At 38.1% G+C, this 15,030-nt stretch overlaps 1 protein-coding gene across 1 annotated transcript; it reads right to left on the bottom strand.

Annotated features, from left to right (window-relative positions):
- Positions 1-1,517: 1,517 nt before the first annotated feature.
- Positions 1,518-11,081, bottom strand: cd36 (CD36 molecule (CD36 blood group)). Its single transcript, XM_015045159.1, has 12 exons — positions 10,844-11,081; positions 10,297-10,457; positions 10,068-10,212; positions 7,827-7,982; positions 7,209-7,300; positions 6,238-6,287; positions 6,089-6,158; positions 5,724-5,911; positions 5,518-5,636; positions 5,351-5,424; positions 3,260-3,314; positions 1,518-3,161 (listed from the first exon to the last, which is right to left on the bottom strand). Exons 1-12 carry the CDS (start codon positions 10,964-10,966, stop codon positions 2,985-2,987), a joined length of 1,410 nt encoding a protein of 469 aa, XP_014900645.1. The 5' UTR covers positions 10,967-11,081; the 3' UTR covers positions 1,518-2,984.
- Positions 11,082-15,030: the final 3,949 nt, after the last annotated feature.

Here is a 15,030-nt window from a genome sequence, read left to right as displayed (position 1 = left end):
TCGGGGAGATTTAATCCCACAAAATCCAGTTTTCTCACATGAGGTAATGCGACCAGATGGCTGTGATTTTTCAACCACGAGTTTTTGGTTTGCTTCGATCGTCACAACACGATAGGAAGCGGACGTGCTGCGACTTCCTCCGATAAACTCTGCGCTCAGAGGATCACCCACCTTAAATACAGCTGCTTTAATACGTTTAATGGACCTTCATCTATTGTTGTTGTAATTGAAAAAGGTTCAGAAGACACATGAATGCATTTTCGGATTAGAAATATCCAAGTATGAGATCACACTTTGCTTTCGTTTCTCTGTTCCTGATGCTACAATCAGTTATTATAACAGCTGCATCTTAAATATTTACAGCCCCGACTTTGGCTTTTTCTCTCCTGGTAAAAATCTATAAAACTTCCTCGTTAATCACACTGAAAAACTGCAGCAAAACCCGTTCACTCTAACGAGGTTTCCAGGATTTCTGGAAGAGAAACGAGCCCACAGCATTACAGGTCCTCCACCATGCTGAACTGTAATATAATTATTCAGGATCAATTTGGGTTTTATTCCTTTATATTTAAACTCTGCTCCACTGTGGATCACTTTAAGGTTTAAAAGGTACTTTGAAGACTAACATTGCTTTAAAAAGTAAAGTTTAATGTTAAAACAATAAAAACAATTTCTAATTTAGAGTTTTTCATGATAAATTTCTATAAGTTTTGCTTAAAAACCCACCATAATGTTTGGATTGTTAGGTTTTTTTTTTTTTTTTTTTTTTTTGAGAGTATCAATAAATCCAAAAAATTTGAACTATCACATTTTCCAAGAGCAGTATTTGTGATTACTGCTAAAATAACCTAAAAAAAGGAGGAAGAAATGGATCTTATCGTCACTTTTATCACAATCACAAAATATTGTGATAAAATCTAAAATCCATATCGCCCAAAGCTAATTTTTTTTGTATATTTTTCAGTTCCAATTAATGATTTTGCAATAATGAATTCATTTATTAACAGCTTTTTACCCAGATATATGTTTGTTGCACTTCTTAAAGAGATAACGCCTCAAATCTTTGGACATAACAAAATAAAAAATATTATGGAAAGTAGAGCAAAACATAAGAAACCAATTAGGAAATCTGACTCGCCAAAAACGGCAAATGTATAACCTGTGCTACAAATTGATTCTTTTAATTTTTATTATTTGTTTTGCAAAATTTTCTGGTCCATTTTTTTTGTGTGTTTTGCGCCTCCTGGAACTTTAAAGGTCTGGCACTGTTACCAAGCTGCATATGTCTTCATTTCGTCCATATTTCTGTCTAAAAGAAATGTTCCAGCTGTAATCTGATGGTCTGTTGATCTGTGTCTGGGTTCAGTTTAAAAAAACAACTGATGTTTCAGTGAACAGCTTGGAGGTGAGCAGTTAAGGCCGTGTCGCTCAGCACATTTTTCAAGTCTTCAGTAACGTGGAAATCCCTTTTTTCAGACCTAGTGAGGTAGTCTGGTTAGACATTTTGCATTTGTGAATTTTTTTTTTCAACCTATAGATGATGTAGATAGAAAATATTGCTTTTGTACAAAGTATTTTATGTGTCTTTAATGTTTTAAATTAATATTCTTGACAAGTTTGGTCAAAATTGTTTGTTTTTTGTACATAACTTTGGTGTTATTTACCAGCTATGACCACACCTGCGATTTCAGAAGATTTTAAAGCAGCATGCATGTTCCCTCATTCAGTTTCTGCTTTACATGTCAGACTTTTCATTTCAACTCTCCGTAATTTTATTGTCATGAATTCTATTTGTATTTATTAATGTTGTAGCCTCAATAAATCTGTTCAAGTGAAGCTCAGCTTTATAGAAACCCAAACAGCTAATTAGCTTAAAATGTAGATTACAAAGACACCGTCCATCCATCACCTTAGCAAAATGAATACTTAATTTCCTAAACACGCATGAATGCCTCTTTCGATGTAATGTCTTAAAAACAGCTTGAGAGGTTCTGGTTTCAAGAAACTGATTTATCAGTGACCAAGTTATTTTACAAGTTCTTCTAGAAATCAATCGTTTTAGAGCTGCATCTCTACTGAAGACATCAGAACACAAAGCGAACAAAATTATCCTTTTTATTCATTATAAGTCACTTTATAAGTCATTACTGTGTTTCAGCTGTATTTTTCCGACACTGGACCGCGGCCTGTTTGAGGCTCAGCAATCACAAATGTCTCTTTGAAATGCAACTCCAAATGTAACTAAAATAAATCTGAAAATATTCAAAAGAAAGCGTAGTTTGGGAAACTGCAACCAGTGCCAATGTAGGAGTGTCATTTATTTTCCTTGGCACTGATTGGCTGAACCACCTGCTAGTTGCCTGGCAACCTCTAAGCCAATAGAATGAAAGCGTTATACTGGGTGCGTTTGTTTCGTTTTATTAGTGCATAATTAGAATTTCAGGCCAACAACTGACTAAAGGGCATTTCAGATCAATAAAACCAACTAATGATCTCATGATCTTTATCAGCCCTTACCAATTATAGTCACGACTGCATTAAATGAAACACAAGACAAGTCATGAAAACTCTTTTTCTGACTTTTATTCATTTTGAACACACTAGTTTAGCAAACTATATGCACATTTGCGCTTCTACCTTTCAGTCATAGGGCGTCAAATAAACCCATTTCTCTCTGCCTGGAGACATAAAGGGTTTACCTGACAGCTGAGGGGGGTTTCTATTTCTCCTTCAAGAAATCCCTGATTCAGTTCATGTTACAGTGTTTCAAATCAAAACAAGAATTGGCAAAGAAATTCAGCTCTCCTGAGCGGTTAAAAAAATCACAGTATTCCTCCCTTTTTCAAATAAAAGGAGATCTGACATTATAAATAAGACAGAGATTGCAAAAAAATTGCAAGTCTATATCAAAAAGGGTTGATGTCGCATGGCGGTTTGAATGCACTGTGGTTATATGTGCAACAAACTGGTGAACCTGCGATTTACTACGCAAGCTCCTTTTTGTTATGGCTCCTCCGCACAATAAAGTAACCAAGAAGACACAGGACGAAGACGCCAATACCAACACCCAGGAGCACCTGCTGTATGATCTCCAGCATCTGGATACGAGAAATTAGCTCCTTCTTGAACATCTCTGCCGTTTCATCATCCAGCGTCGCTGTCTGTTTGAAAACAGAAAGGAAGACGATTACTGATTCACATCAGATTCTGTCAAGTTACACCCACAAACTTCAAAGTACGTTGTGCAAATTTTCTTTACCTCGTTTAGCCAAACAAGAGGGAATATGGTGTAGTCCTTTACTTTCTTGAGCACCCTGCAAAGAAAGAGCTCATCGATTCATGTCCAGAGTATAATTTGTCAGTTCATGCATTTTTAAGACCATCTGTATACATTTTTGCTGTTTAAAAGAAACTCAAGACGTTCATTGCACTCAATTTTGCTGCTGCAGCAACTCTTATCTCCTAACGTGTAAAACTCTGAACCTGCTTCCCTCTAAATGCCCTGTTCCTGCTTTTAGCATTACATTTTCCCCATCATTTCCCATCTGATTCAAAAAGCAAACACACGCATCCTGTTTGGGAAGTGCAAGCAATTTTACACTCTCTCTGAGTCAGATTGCAGCCATCCTGGCACAGTCTCACTGTGACCCGATCCAACAAACAGCAGGCGGAGAGAAAGAGATAAATGTTCTCTCACAGCAACGTACAAGGACAAGGTGCAGAGGCACGCCTCGAAACTGCATGGAGGACAACAGTTGTGATTCTTGTGGGAATCATGTTCAGGGTGAACACCTTGGACAAAATGAGAATATTTTTGGAAATGTGTTTACTTAGGTGGTATTTTGCATTGAATCTTGGATGCGCTGGACATTAGAGAGGCACCAAGCCTTAAACCAGTCACTGCATTACAGTGGATTAGATTTAGTGGCCATCATTACTTCCAGACGAGGACAAAAAACCCAAATGAGCAGTGTGAGTCAAATGGGAATGTCAGAATATTTAGAGTCTTGGCTAACGTAGGTCCCATTCACACCTTCAAGTACTGATTATGAACGTAACTTTACCCTTTTAACACCCAAACTGTAAGCAAAACAGAATACTGGGCTTCAGCAGGGGGTAGTTTTTCTCAGAAATGTTGAATCTATTCAGTCGGATAGCCTTAACATAAGTGCAAATCTTTTGCTTGGCTATGCGTCTTAAAGAGCTGGCCGCCAATTACGCAGACATTGAGCCTAGCTAACCAGTGGTGGAATGACAAAACCAATAATTACCTCTTGTCTAAAACGGCATGCTGTGTCCATGCTTTCAGAAACTAAATATAATCAAAACCTATTACTAGGCTTCAGAAGAGGCTGGATTTCTCAGAAATGTTGACGCTATTGAATGGCATAGCACCAACATGAACACAAATCTTTTGCTTGGTCTTGTACCTTGAAGAGTTGGCCGCTAACTACACAGGATCAAAAGATTGGCTTGCACCATTAGGAAGTCTACACAAAGTATGGCAAGCCAAAATGTCAAGCATGGACTATCCCATGCCAAGTTTGACCTTAGCTACAACGCAAGAGGTATGTCCGACTAGCTGATTTGAAATAAAAGAGGGAACAATGATACTGGAGTTTGAAAATATAAACAGCATCCTCTTGACAAGTTTAAGTCTCTCTATGTCTGTCAGTCTTTGCATGAAGAGGAGAGGTTCAAGTGTCCTTTAGCTTCATCTGCCGTAATGCTGGCATTGATCCGGTATGGCAACGAAAGAGCTTAGCCAAATATCAAAGCCCTCGGTTTACAAGTTTGACTACAACCCAACCCTGAGTTATAGTGATAAGATATGGAATTTAATGAGATACCAGATACTTATGCAGCTAAAACTGGCATCCTCTCTTGATTAGCAAGGTCAGCCTTAGAGATAAGGTGAGGAGTGAAGTCGCTATTTTCAAAGGAGTCAATTGAAGTGGTGACATTATCTGCTGAAAATCCCATTTGGAGGTTTTCAGAAGGGACTATCTCCTTTCTAGCCAAAAACTACCTGAGTGTTTCCTTTTATCCTTATAAACTTGATGCTCTGAGCCCTACAGACTGCAGTCTTGTTCATGCATTGTATTTCTGGGAATCATGGGACCTAAAAGGATGCTATATTTGATATAAATATAGCATGATACAAATCTTTTTTTAGGGTGATTACATTATGTAAATACTGATAAGGTTGGTACGCAAACTCATCTAGTGCTTCTACTCGGAGTGTTGTAAAGAAGAGGATTGGAAAAAAAACTTTCCCAACTTCCTAGATGCCAAACACAAAATTAAATCCTTTCCCAAAATTGTTGAAGAAAATAAAGCAACAACTCACGTGATGACTTTTGATGGTCCGTACATCATGTTCACTTGAATTCTCTTGGCAAAGTTCAGAGTAAACCCAGAGGTCTGGTGGGAAAACAAAAAACAATCTCATCTTAAAATTAGCCACTGATCTTCCAAAGACAAAACAAGAAAAGTTGATCGGTGACTTCCTCGTACAGGTTCAACATCCAGAAAGGTTTTGTGGTGCTCTTCATGGGGGCTTAAGCCAAGCACATCGGTCCGCAGTGATGGACTGCCATGCAGGAAGTGGGGCAGTGAGATATAAACAGGCCTCCCTGTTCAGAAACATAAAGCTAAATATTAAATGTCAGATTAAAATGAGATGGATTGGTTGATTTTTGGTATTTTCTAAAGTAACTAACCTTGCTGACAGGAACTGATGTCCAGCACGCCAGCCAGTGTGCAATTTTTGGTGGTCTTCATGTTTGAGCAGAAACATTTGTTGTCTGGATTGTCCAGAGGGGAGGCCAGAGTGGATGGGAGAAGTGAGTATCGGTACACATCGATTCCTTTCAGATCCACAGTCCTCTCATAGCTGGCTGACACAGACCTGAAGTCACAAGAACCAGAGGGACTGTTCCAGATTCCACAACCATTTCAAACACAACTTCTCTGAAAAAGCTCTGACCTAGTTGACTAGTGTGAGAGGAAAATGTAAAAGTTTAGCCTGAATGCCCAACATAACAGATCGGACGAGTGGCTCCAGCGACAGCAGAACATTAATCACCTGCAGATGTCTGAGGAGAAGAAAAAGAGCGGATCCTTCTTCTTCACAAAGGGAGGGAAGGAGGAAGCATCTAAAGAAGAGCAGAAAGAAAATTTGGTCATAGAGATGCAACATGGAGTCCAGTTTTTGTTTTGACTGATGCAACATACCTGTTCCATTAAGCCTGTCACAGTATTCATCATTCCAGAAACCTAAGCTCCTATGGCACAAAACATATATGAATTATACATATACATTTTTACTTATTTTAGTAATATACGCTTATGTACATTATGCCTATGTTGTTTGCTGACAATGTATGGGATAAAATAGGGCTACGATCAACTCAAATCTTAAAATAAGCTGATCTGGATGTCTGTGGTATTCTCCATCGGTCATAGGATTGTGCAATTGAACATTTAGAAAATAAATTTGCTCAATGGAAACAAAAAAAATTTTATAATTAGAAAAAATACTGCTACATGTGGTGTTTCTTTTGGTTATGTTTGGCAAACTGCAGTTTAAACACCTTTTCCCGCTTCCCACAAGTCACATGATCAACAACCGGATGTTGACATTGACGCAAACCACGAAGAAGACGACAACCGTAAGTAGTTGAAGGATAATGGTGCAACATGTTTTTTAATTACTTATCGTGTGTGAACAAACTTATTCACGTTTGATTTTAGTTACGGATTGTATTTAATTAAAACACTGCAACTGCGTTGTTGTTGTTTTTTCACATTAGCAGAATATCGACAAAGTTTTGCTCATATTAGTAATAAAAATGCAACTATTCTAACCTAATTATTAGATTTCCTATGCAGAATCTATCGCAGTGGTCTCAAACTACTGATGTAACGCATTTATTTGCGTCTTTCCTTCAGCACACCTGGCTCCAATATTAGCTCATTAGCAGAGCTCTGCCGAGCTTGACTGCATGCTAGCAAGGCAGTTTTGCCATTTCATTCAACCGTGTAGGACAAGGACAAAAGGTTGCAGGAATGCCGCTGATGTAAAGTGTGTGGCATCACTTTGGCTTGCACACTTTATATCAATTTTACACTGGACATTTCTGTTCAACTTGGTTACGTGAAAAATGTCTCCATGGACAGGAAATGGTAGCCTTAAATAGACTGACCTGCTTCCTTTCCACATGTCGATCTTTCCCACGTTTTCGATGTCATCTTTTCCAGTGAAGACATCGTAAGGGCCATCGTATGTGTTATTGTACTGAGGGGAAAAAACAACATTTGTATTTTTTCTGCAATTAATAATTTAGCCTGCAGTACCAAGAACCTGAAAAATTGCTTTCCAGAACCTACAAGTTATTTCTGACAACCTGATTGAAACTTGCTTGTTTATTTGCTGGAACTAATTCTGTTTTTCCCTTTAAATTTAGCAACCAATTTTTAAGAAATCTACTTTTTTTTTATCTCAGAATGTAGCCAGATATTTTCAAGAACGTACAAATTACTTTTCCTGAACTTACAATGAACTTTCCAGAATTGGTCAGGAACTTTCTGTGAAATTTTATTTGAACTGACCAAGTTTTCTTTTGGAAATGACCAGGTATTTTTTCACCAAATGTTCTCTGAACTTGCCTGTTACTTTATTTCCAGCTGCAATTCAGCGAGTTTTTGGAAGACATCCAAGGAAAGTACAAGTTTTTAGGGAAAGTTGTTTGGAAACTAACAGTAGCTTTGCATTTCTAGCAACTTTCTCCAGATTTTTTGCTTATTTCTAGATCTTTACTCACATCTAAGAAGAAGCCCAAGTCTCCTTTCAGTATGGGATCTGGGTATCCCCAAAGCAGCTCTTTGACTGTGCGGCGCTGAAATAAGGAAGAGTTGGTGGACTTTATCATCGCGTCCACGATTGAATGTAGCTCTTCTGGAATGGCTGAATAGGCTCCCTGAAAAACAAAGAAAAATGACTCCAATTGGAAAAGCAGTTCATAGAAACAGATCTTGTTATACAAGGCGATATGGCTCATAAATATACACATTTTGATCAAAAGCTGTTTTGCACACAGAGGTGTTTGTTCCCCTGAGAGATAAATCTGAAAATAATCTTCTTTTACGACTCTGATGCTCGAAGGGAACAAGCAGAGACTCCTGCTTATTATTTGAGGCTTATTAAAGTTTGAAGAAAGGGCACGCTCTGTCAGTAAAATCAAAAATTGTCTGCATCGATCAATTATGACCTCAGATTCATTAAAATGTACATGCAAGCAATTCAATGCTCTATTGGAGGACCAATTCACCACTAAAAACAGAGCAGAATATCTAGTTAAACTATTTTTGGATGGGACTAAAACCAGCTTAGGCTTTTGTTTCTTTTTTTTTTCATTTTGGACAAAACCAAACCAGAGCGGAGAGAGAAATTATCCACAAAGCCTTTCTTGCAGGGAGCTTAATTGTGGGAAAAAGAAGGCGAGGTGGAATAAAGCGTAACAAGGTCCACTCTGTGAGATGCAATAGATAAATAGATCAAAGAGCAGATGGATAACAAGGGTTCAAATTCGCTTTTAGATTAATATTTTAGTCTAACCCTCGTCTGTTCTGCTGAAGCTGTCAATAAAATCAGCTGTTGAAGATAAAAGATTAAAATTGATCCTCCCGCAGTTGTAAACACCTTCTGTTATTGTTTTTGTGTCGGTCAGCTCAACATGTTCCTCTTGCAAAACTAAGGATTCAATACTATTTGTATAAAATAAACCAACCAATAGCCAGCAGGGTTTGTTGTACGATTAGTTTTGACTGACAGCTATGGTGCCTCAGTCAGGTTTGCTAATTAAAGTACACAGCCCCAGTTTTGTCCACTTAACCGTCTAAACAGTCATAAAATAGAAACGTTGAACCTTGTTCTATCAGAAACACAATTATTACTACATACTAAAGCTTTAAGGTTTTGTTTGCTCATGATACAACATACACAATTATGAGAACATCGGCACACTTACTCTCAATAGTTGGGTGTTCAAAGTGTGGCTTGGGGGCCATTTTTGGCCCTTTTTATGAATTTTGTGTGGCCCCTGACTGCAATTCAAGAATGGCACAAATGTATTTTTATGGTGAGATTTTCCATGGCAAGTTTATATCTTCTTAACCTGGAAATTATTTTTCTGTAGTTAGCCTTTTAAATTCATTTCTTTGGAAAGACTAAAAAAATAAATTATAGACCTGAAAAATGGAAAATAATAAGCTAAAAAAAGTTAAATAACTGTAAACATTAAGCCAAATGTAAAATATTGCATTGTATTTATTGTTGGGCATGAAAAAGAGAACTAAAAATAACATTTTAGTGTTTTTTATTGGGGGGAAAAAAGAAAATGTTGCCCCCTGAATACTTTCAACTTGGGTAATTTTGACCCAAAATGTTTGGACACCACTGGTGGAAGATGCTTCATATGTGCTTCTGGAAAGAAAGCAGTTTGCATAGCAACAAGATAAACTTGAATCCTCTTGGCGACGTTTGTTACGTTTCCAACTGATTTAAACATTTTGCTTAATGATCTTACTTCTCTTTTTGTCTCAAATATATATTGTTGCACCCAAATAAGTCTATGGAAGACAATTAGTGCCACTGAAAAACAAAAAAAACTTTAATCTTCTGAGCTCAAAAGTCACAAAAAAGTCTGATTTTTAATTTCAGTGGCCCTAATCCTCTTCCGTATCTCAGAATTAACCATCGCAATTATAATAATAATAAAAAAAAGACAATTTCTGTGATTAATCTTGTTATTTTTTCTTGGATGCTTCCAGCCTTTTCAGCACACACCAAGAAGATAGTCACTTTTTCAAAACTCTTTGTACACACACTGTCAGATGTCATAAAAGCCAGAAATCACCTTTAAAACGAGTGTTTGCAGACCAAAGCAGTCTGCCGCAAGTCGACACAGCTGGCTTTGGTGTTTCTTTTGACAGACTCCAAAATCAAAGAGGCATTGCATATTCGTAACGGAGCTGCATAAAATTAGGAATAAAAACATACTTACAGCCACCGCCAGGTTGAGCGTGGTGATTTTGTCCTCTTCTGCTCCCACTGACATGGACGGCTCAAAGATGGCACCGTTTGGCAGCAGGAAGGAGACGGTGTGATTGAGGTGGAACGTGATGTTGTCTTTCGCGAGATATCTTGTCCTAAAAGTAGAAATAGTCAGAAAACAGTTCAAGTCCTCCTGAAGAGAGGTGTTCAAAGACAGGGAGGTAATGAATAAAGCTCACATGTAGGTATATGGTCCTCTTTCTACCACTACTGGTGTGGCGCCGTATTCCACAACCTCCAGCGGATTCACCACCTCGAAGAGCCAGAACTGCCGATACACCTTTGCCCCTGCAGCCGCCCAGTTCTCGTACGCCGTCGTCCCCGGCTCAATGACGGCTTCCTGCACCCCGCAGACACACAGACAAGCTATTTTTAACATGCCTCAAGACTGCCAGCAGGCCAGCATCTCCACTGACAGATTAAAAAAAAAGAAAAAAGGTGGATGCTCTCTTTTAAAGGGAATCGGATAGATGTCGCCTGAAAAACCTCCTCTGAAACACTCGCAGATGGTGATCTTCAGATGGATCAGCTGTGCGGAAACTCGAGTCATATTTGGCTTGTTTTGCAGTTTGAAGCAGCTTTCAAAATAGCATACGCCTGATCTCTATTTTCTCCTGATTCACCTTGATCTCCAAACACACACACACACTCAATCACACACACACTCTCTCTGACACGCTCTGTCACTCCCTACCCTCTAAGTCAGGGTGAAACTGAACTCCATACCTTCTCCACAGTCCCCTGAATGATGATGTCTCCCACGGGGAAGAGGATGCCTCCCAGGATGGCCACCAGTGCCCCAACCACGGCTCCGGCGATCAGCCCGCACCTTCTGTTACAGCAGCCCATGGCGGTGTGCGTTTCCCTCCTTCCTGTACGTGTGCCTGTCTCTTGGCTGCCTGTTCTCCCGTCTCTGTGTGTGGCGTGTGCTGCAGCTTGACTGCGTTTGTGTTCCAGGCAGCAGGAGGAAAGCGGCACAGGCAGAGTTATACCATTGGAGGGGCTGACGGAGCCGCTGAGGCCAGGTAAAGGTGCACACACCCCCCTGGCTGAGGGCCAGGAAAACCCTTGATTTACAGTATCTAATGGCGTGGTGGGTTCAAGGGTCACTCCAGGTATCAGACCAGGTGATAACAACCACATCGGACTTGGTAGAAAGATTCAAAAGGGAAGAGTAGTTTGTCAACTTTGCTGATGAGCAAAGACTTGATTGCTGACATAAAATTTTTATACCTGCTGGAAATATACAGGTCTGGAAAAAATTGAGAGAGCACTGCACTGAACCCCATTGAAAACCTGCTTATTCCAACAAATACTGATTTCTGAACTCTTCCTGAGTTAAAACATTGGTATTGTTGTTTCTAAACGAATATGAAATAGTTTCCAAGAGGGTGATGGTGACTCTTGAGGAGCTGCAAATATCAACAGCTCTGGTAGGAATATCTGTATAATGAATACTTTACAAGGCATAATCCGACTTATCGTGTTCATTATTTATCCTACCTCTTGACTTTTATTTTCTTGCCTCCTGCCTCAGTTTACAACAGACTGTGGAAAGTAAAAAGCCACTAAATGGATAATTAAATTTTCATTCTCTTGTCACAAAACCCCCTAACTATGACTGCAGTTCAGTCGTTTTATGAGTGATAATGAAGTGAAATGTGTTTATGGTAATCCTTCCTCTCTCCATCCTTATCAGGAAACTTTCCTATTGAGAAATGATTGCACGTGAGTTTTGGAGCCTGATAAGAAGAAATGAAATCCCGTGTTTGTCAGCACAAGCTCGGCTAATAACGCTGATTCTGATTCTTATTATGCTGTTGCCATCCACGTGGTACCACTGTTTTTATTACCTTCTATCTTTCAGCATAAATAATGGCTGGTTGTGTAACCATTATTTATGCTTTCCTTAGATAAGGAAAGCACAGAAGGCGACCGATTAAAACTGAAAGGCTTTATCTTTGCTTAAGACAGAGAGCTGACCTATCTTTTCCCATAATGCATCTGCATTTTGTGTTTTAGAGAGAAAGTAGACACAAAATTGTTCGAATGGTTGTTGTTTTTTTTGTCAGTTGTAAATCCATTACAAAAAAAGATGTTGCAAACTCCCATTGAACAAGAAACCAGCCCACAGCATCACAGAACCTCCACTGTTCTTAACAGTGAGCGTTAAGTTAAAATCCCAGCTGCATCTTGTTGAGTCCATTCACCAGTCATGTGCTCATCTGTTTCCCATTTTGAAGAGTGTCCAATTGCTATTTTCTATAAACTGTGATGACATTCTAAAGTCTAAATTACAAATATTATTTTAGTAAATTTTATATGTTACAGTTATTAGCTGTGTAAGTAGTAAGTATGAGTTATTTAAATATAAAGTTAAATTTTTCTTAAAATTTTTAGTGTGATTATGCTGAAGCAATAAAAACCTAATTTATTTTCAGTGTTTTTACTTTTATAAGTCAGTTTTATGCAGCCATTATTTACTGGCTCCAGAGCAAACACATGTAAGTAGCATTCAATGACCACCAGAGGGCAGCATCATATTTCCCCTCTTCACTCCACCTCTGGTAACAACAGAGTTTGTTGAAACTCTGTTTCAGCAAACAACCTTGCAGATGGTACTAGCCGCACTTGACTGCATTATTTACTTTGCATATAAAATGTCAGCAGAGGAGACAGGACTTTCTCTTTCTTGGTCTGCTTGATTATCATCATTATTAGATCAGTTTTAATACTTTTGTGATGTTTACATTAAAACATAGTTGATTTATTGTTTACATATAGTGAACTTAAGTAGTTCTGCACAAATGTGGCCAACAGTTTGAAAGTTATGCTTCAACCTGAGCTTCAGTTTGGACGGCCGCTGTGAAGTGGCGGGGTGTGTCCACTGGAGGGCAGCACCACCTTGTTTTTTCACTGCTGCCTGGTGATTGTGGCTGAAAGCTCAGTTTGTTCAAACAGACAGCCTTGTTAAACAGTGTGAATCTCACCTGACTGACTCTCTTATTTGTCCTGCCAGCAAAGATTTCTCTCTGCCAGATTCAGTCCGTCTCCAGTGGACTGTGTAATTCATTGCTAATGTGACGCTCACAGAGTAAGCAAGCTATGCTAAATTATAAACCAATCACTCTTATTATCTATTTAAATCAGAGACAAATATTTTACTTTTCCATTAAGTGATTTTAATCACTTCTAAACACAGCAGAAAGAAGAATCAAGCTAATCAAGTCTAATTTTCCGTGAGATTAAAAGAAGAGTCAGTGTAATCAATGATTAAATCTATCTTTAATAAAATTAAGATTGACTCACTAATGGTTAATAAAGTAAGAACAACAAAAATGATCACAGTGATACTACACTAATGCTGAAGTAGAGCCACAGATTAAACAGCAGTCTTGTAGCTCAGCAATGAACCCTTAAAATGTTTCCTAACTTTTTAAAGTCTAAGATTTATCAAGAGTTTATCAGTCTCTTGTTTATTTTCCAGGCGCATAGTGTGATTCAAGTAACTGTGTTACCTTTAGTTGTTACAAAAAATGCTATTTCAGTTATGACAGAAAATAATTTTGAGTTTGTAATTTAACACCTTGAAATTGGGCCTCTGTCTCTTTAAGACAGAGGGACTTGTCACAACATGGCTCCTCTATGAGTTCAGTAGATGCCACCCGATGTTTGCTAATTGCTGCTGGCTAGGCTGAAGGAGCTGAGCGGGGGAATTGCAGGGATTGGCTGTTCTGAGAGGCGGAAGCTCAGTAGCTTGGAAACTGCAGTTCTGAGGAGGAGCTGCACCTTGAAGGCGGAGCTAGGTCCACCCAGGTGTTTTGAACAGCTGAATGGTTGCCATGGAGATTAAAGAATTTTTCAAACATGCATGAAAGAATCAAGGCAACACTCCAAGCATGTTTTTAATGAGAGAATAACATTATAACATGATCTAAAACAAACAAACAAAAAATTTTAGGTCAAAAGTATTATTTTGATAATTTACATATATATATATATATATATATATTTTAATCAATAATATATTATTTTCTATTGCAATTTTACACAACATAGCTATAGCTTCAAAACCAGTTGTGAGAACAAAATAAACTCAGATGTTTTTCTGTAAACAGAAGTAAGGTGTGTGTGTGTGTGTCCGTGCGTGTGTGTATATACGACAGAGGGGAAACACTGAACCAGTATAAAACGAAAAGGTCAACGTGCCATATTTGCATTTCTTCTCATCTGGTCATGTTTGAAATTAATACAATGCTTCAATTTTTCAGTGATCTCAGCAGAAAAGTCTAGAAGTCAAACGGTAACGACCAGAGACTGCCAAAGCTTATTTATTCATGCTTGACTTAATTTAACATGTTAAATTATTTAAATCTAAAACAATGGTTGTTGTAAAGCTTGATGCGTTTACAATCAGTCTAACATCACTGGTTAGATGTGTGGTTCCCTTGGGAATAAATAATACATGATGTATGAGTTGGATAATAATTTACATTTAGTCAAACATTGGCTGTGGAATTCAGAGAACTACCACTATATTGTATGTTAATGTTATTGTGGTATTAGTTATATCAGTAATTGTAACCCCTGATTTATATATTTACATAGAAAGTGGACATAAGCTTTAAAAATATATTTAAAAACGGTTATATGAGTTCTTTGGTGGCAATGTTTGAATTTTTTAAGTCACGCTGTCACGCTGTTTCCGGTTTTGTCTTTCAACTTCAAAATAAAAGCAGCAACATATAATGTCATTTCTAGCGAAGACCTGCTAACCTGGCAGTATAATATAAAAACCACAATTGACAAAGTAACAATATTTGTCTAACTGGCTAACTATCTGCCTTGAACAACAGTTCAGTAATATGAGTCTTTGCAAATAAAATCAGATATAAAAAAAACCTCGCACCAAT

Source organism: Poecilia latipinna, unplaced genomic scaffold (assembly GCF_001443285.1).
Source record: "Poecilia latipinna isolate Pla-1442-1.1 unplaced genomic scaffold, P_latipinna-1.0 Scaffold710, whole genome shotgun sequence".
Classification (NCBI taxonomy): Eukaryota; Metazoa; Chordata; class Actinopteri; order Cyprinodontiformes; family Poeciliidae; genus Poecilia; species Poecilia latipinna.
Note: the sequence above shows the minus strand (reverse complement) of the source record. Positions and strands in the feature narration are given on the sequence as shown.

What these genes read in the sequence shown, in the direction of transcription:
- cd36 (XM_015045159.1), bottom strand. Translation starts at nt 10,966, where the DNA reads ATGGGCTGCTGTAACAGAAGGTGCGGGCTGATCGCCGGAGCCGTGGTT. An exon ending in TTCAGGGGACTGTGGAGAAG is followed by an intron (nt 10,458 to 10,843) that starts GTATGGAGTTCA and finishes TGCGGGGTGCAG; the next exon opens with GAAGCCGTCATTGAGCCGGG. An exon ending in CGCTCAACCTGGCGGTGGCT is followed by an intron (nt 7,983 to 10,067) that starts GTAAGTATGTTT and finishes TTTGTTTTTCAG; the next exon opens with GGAGCCTATTCAGCCATTCC.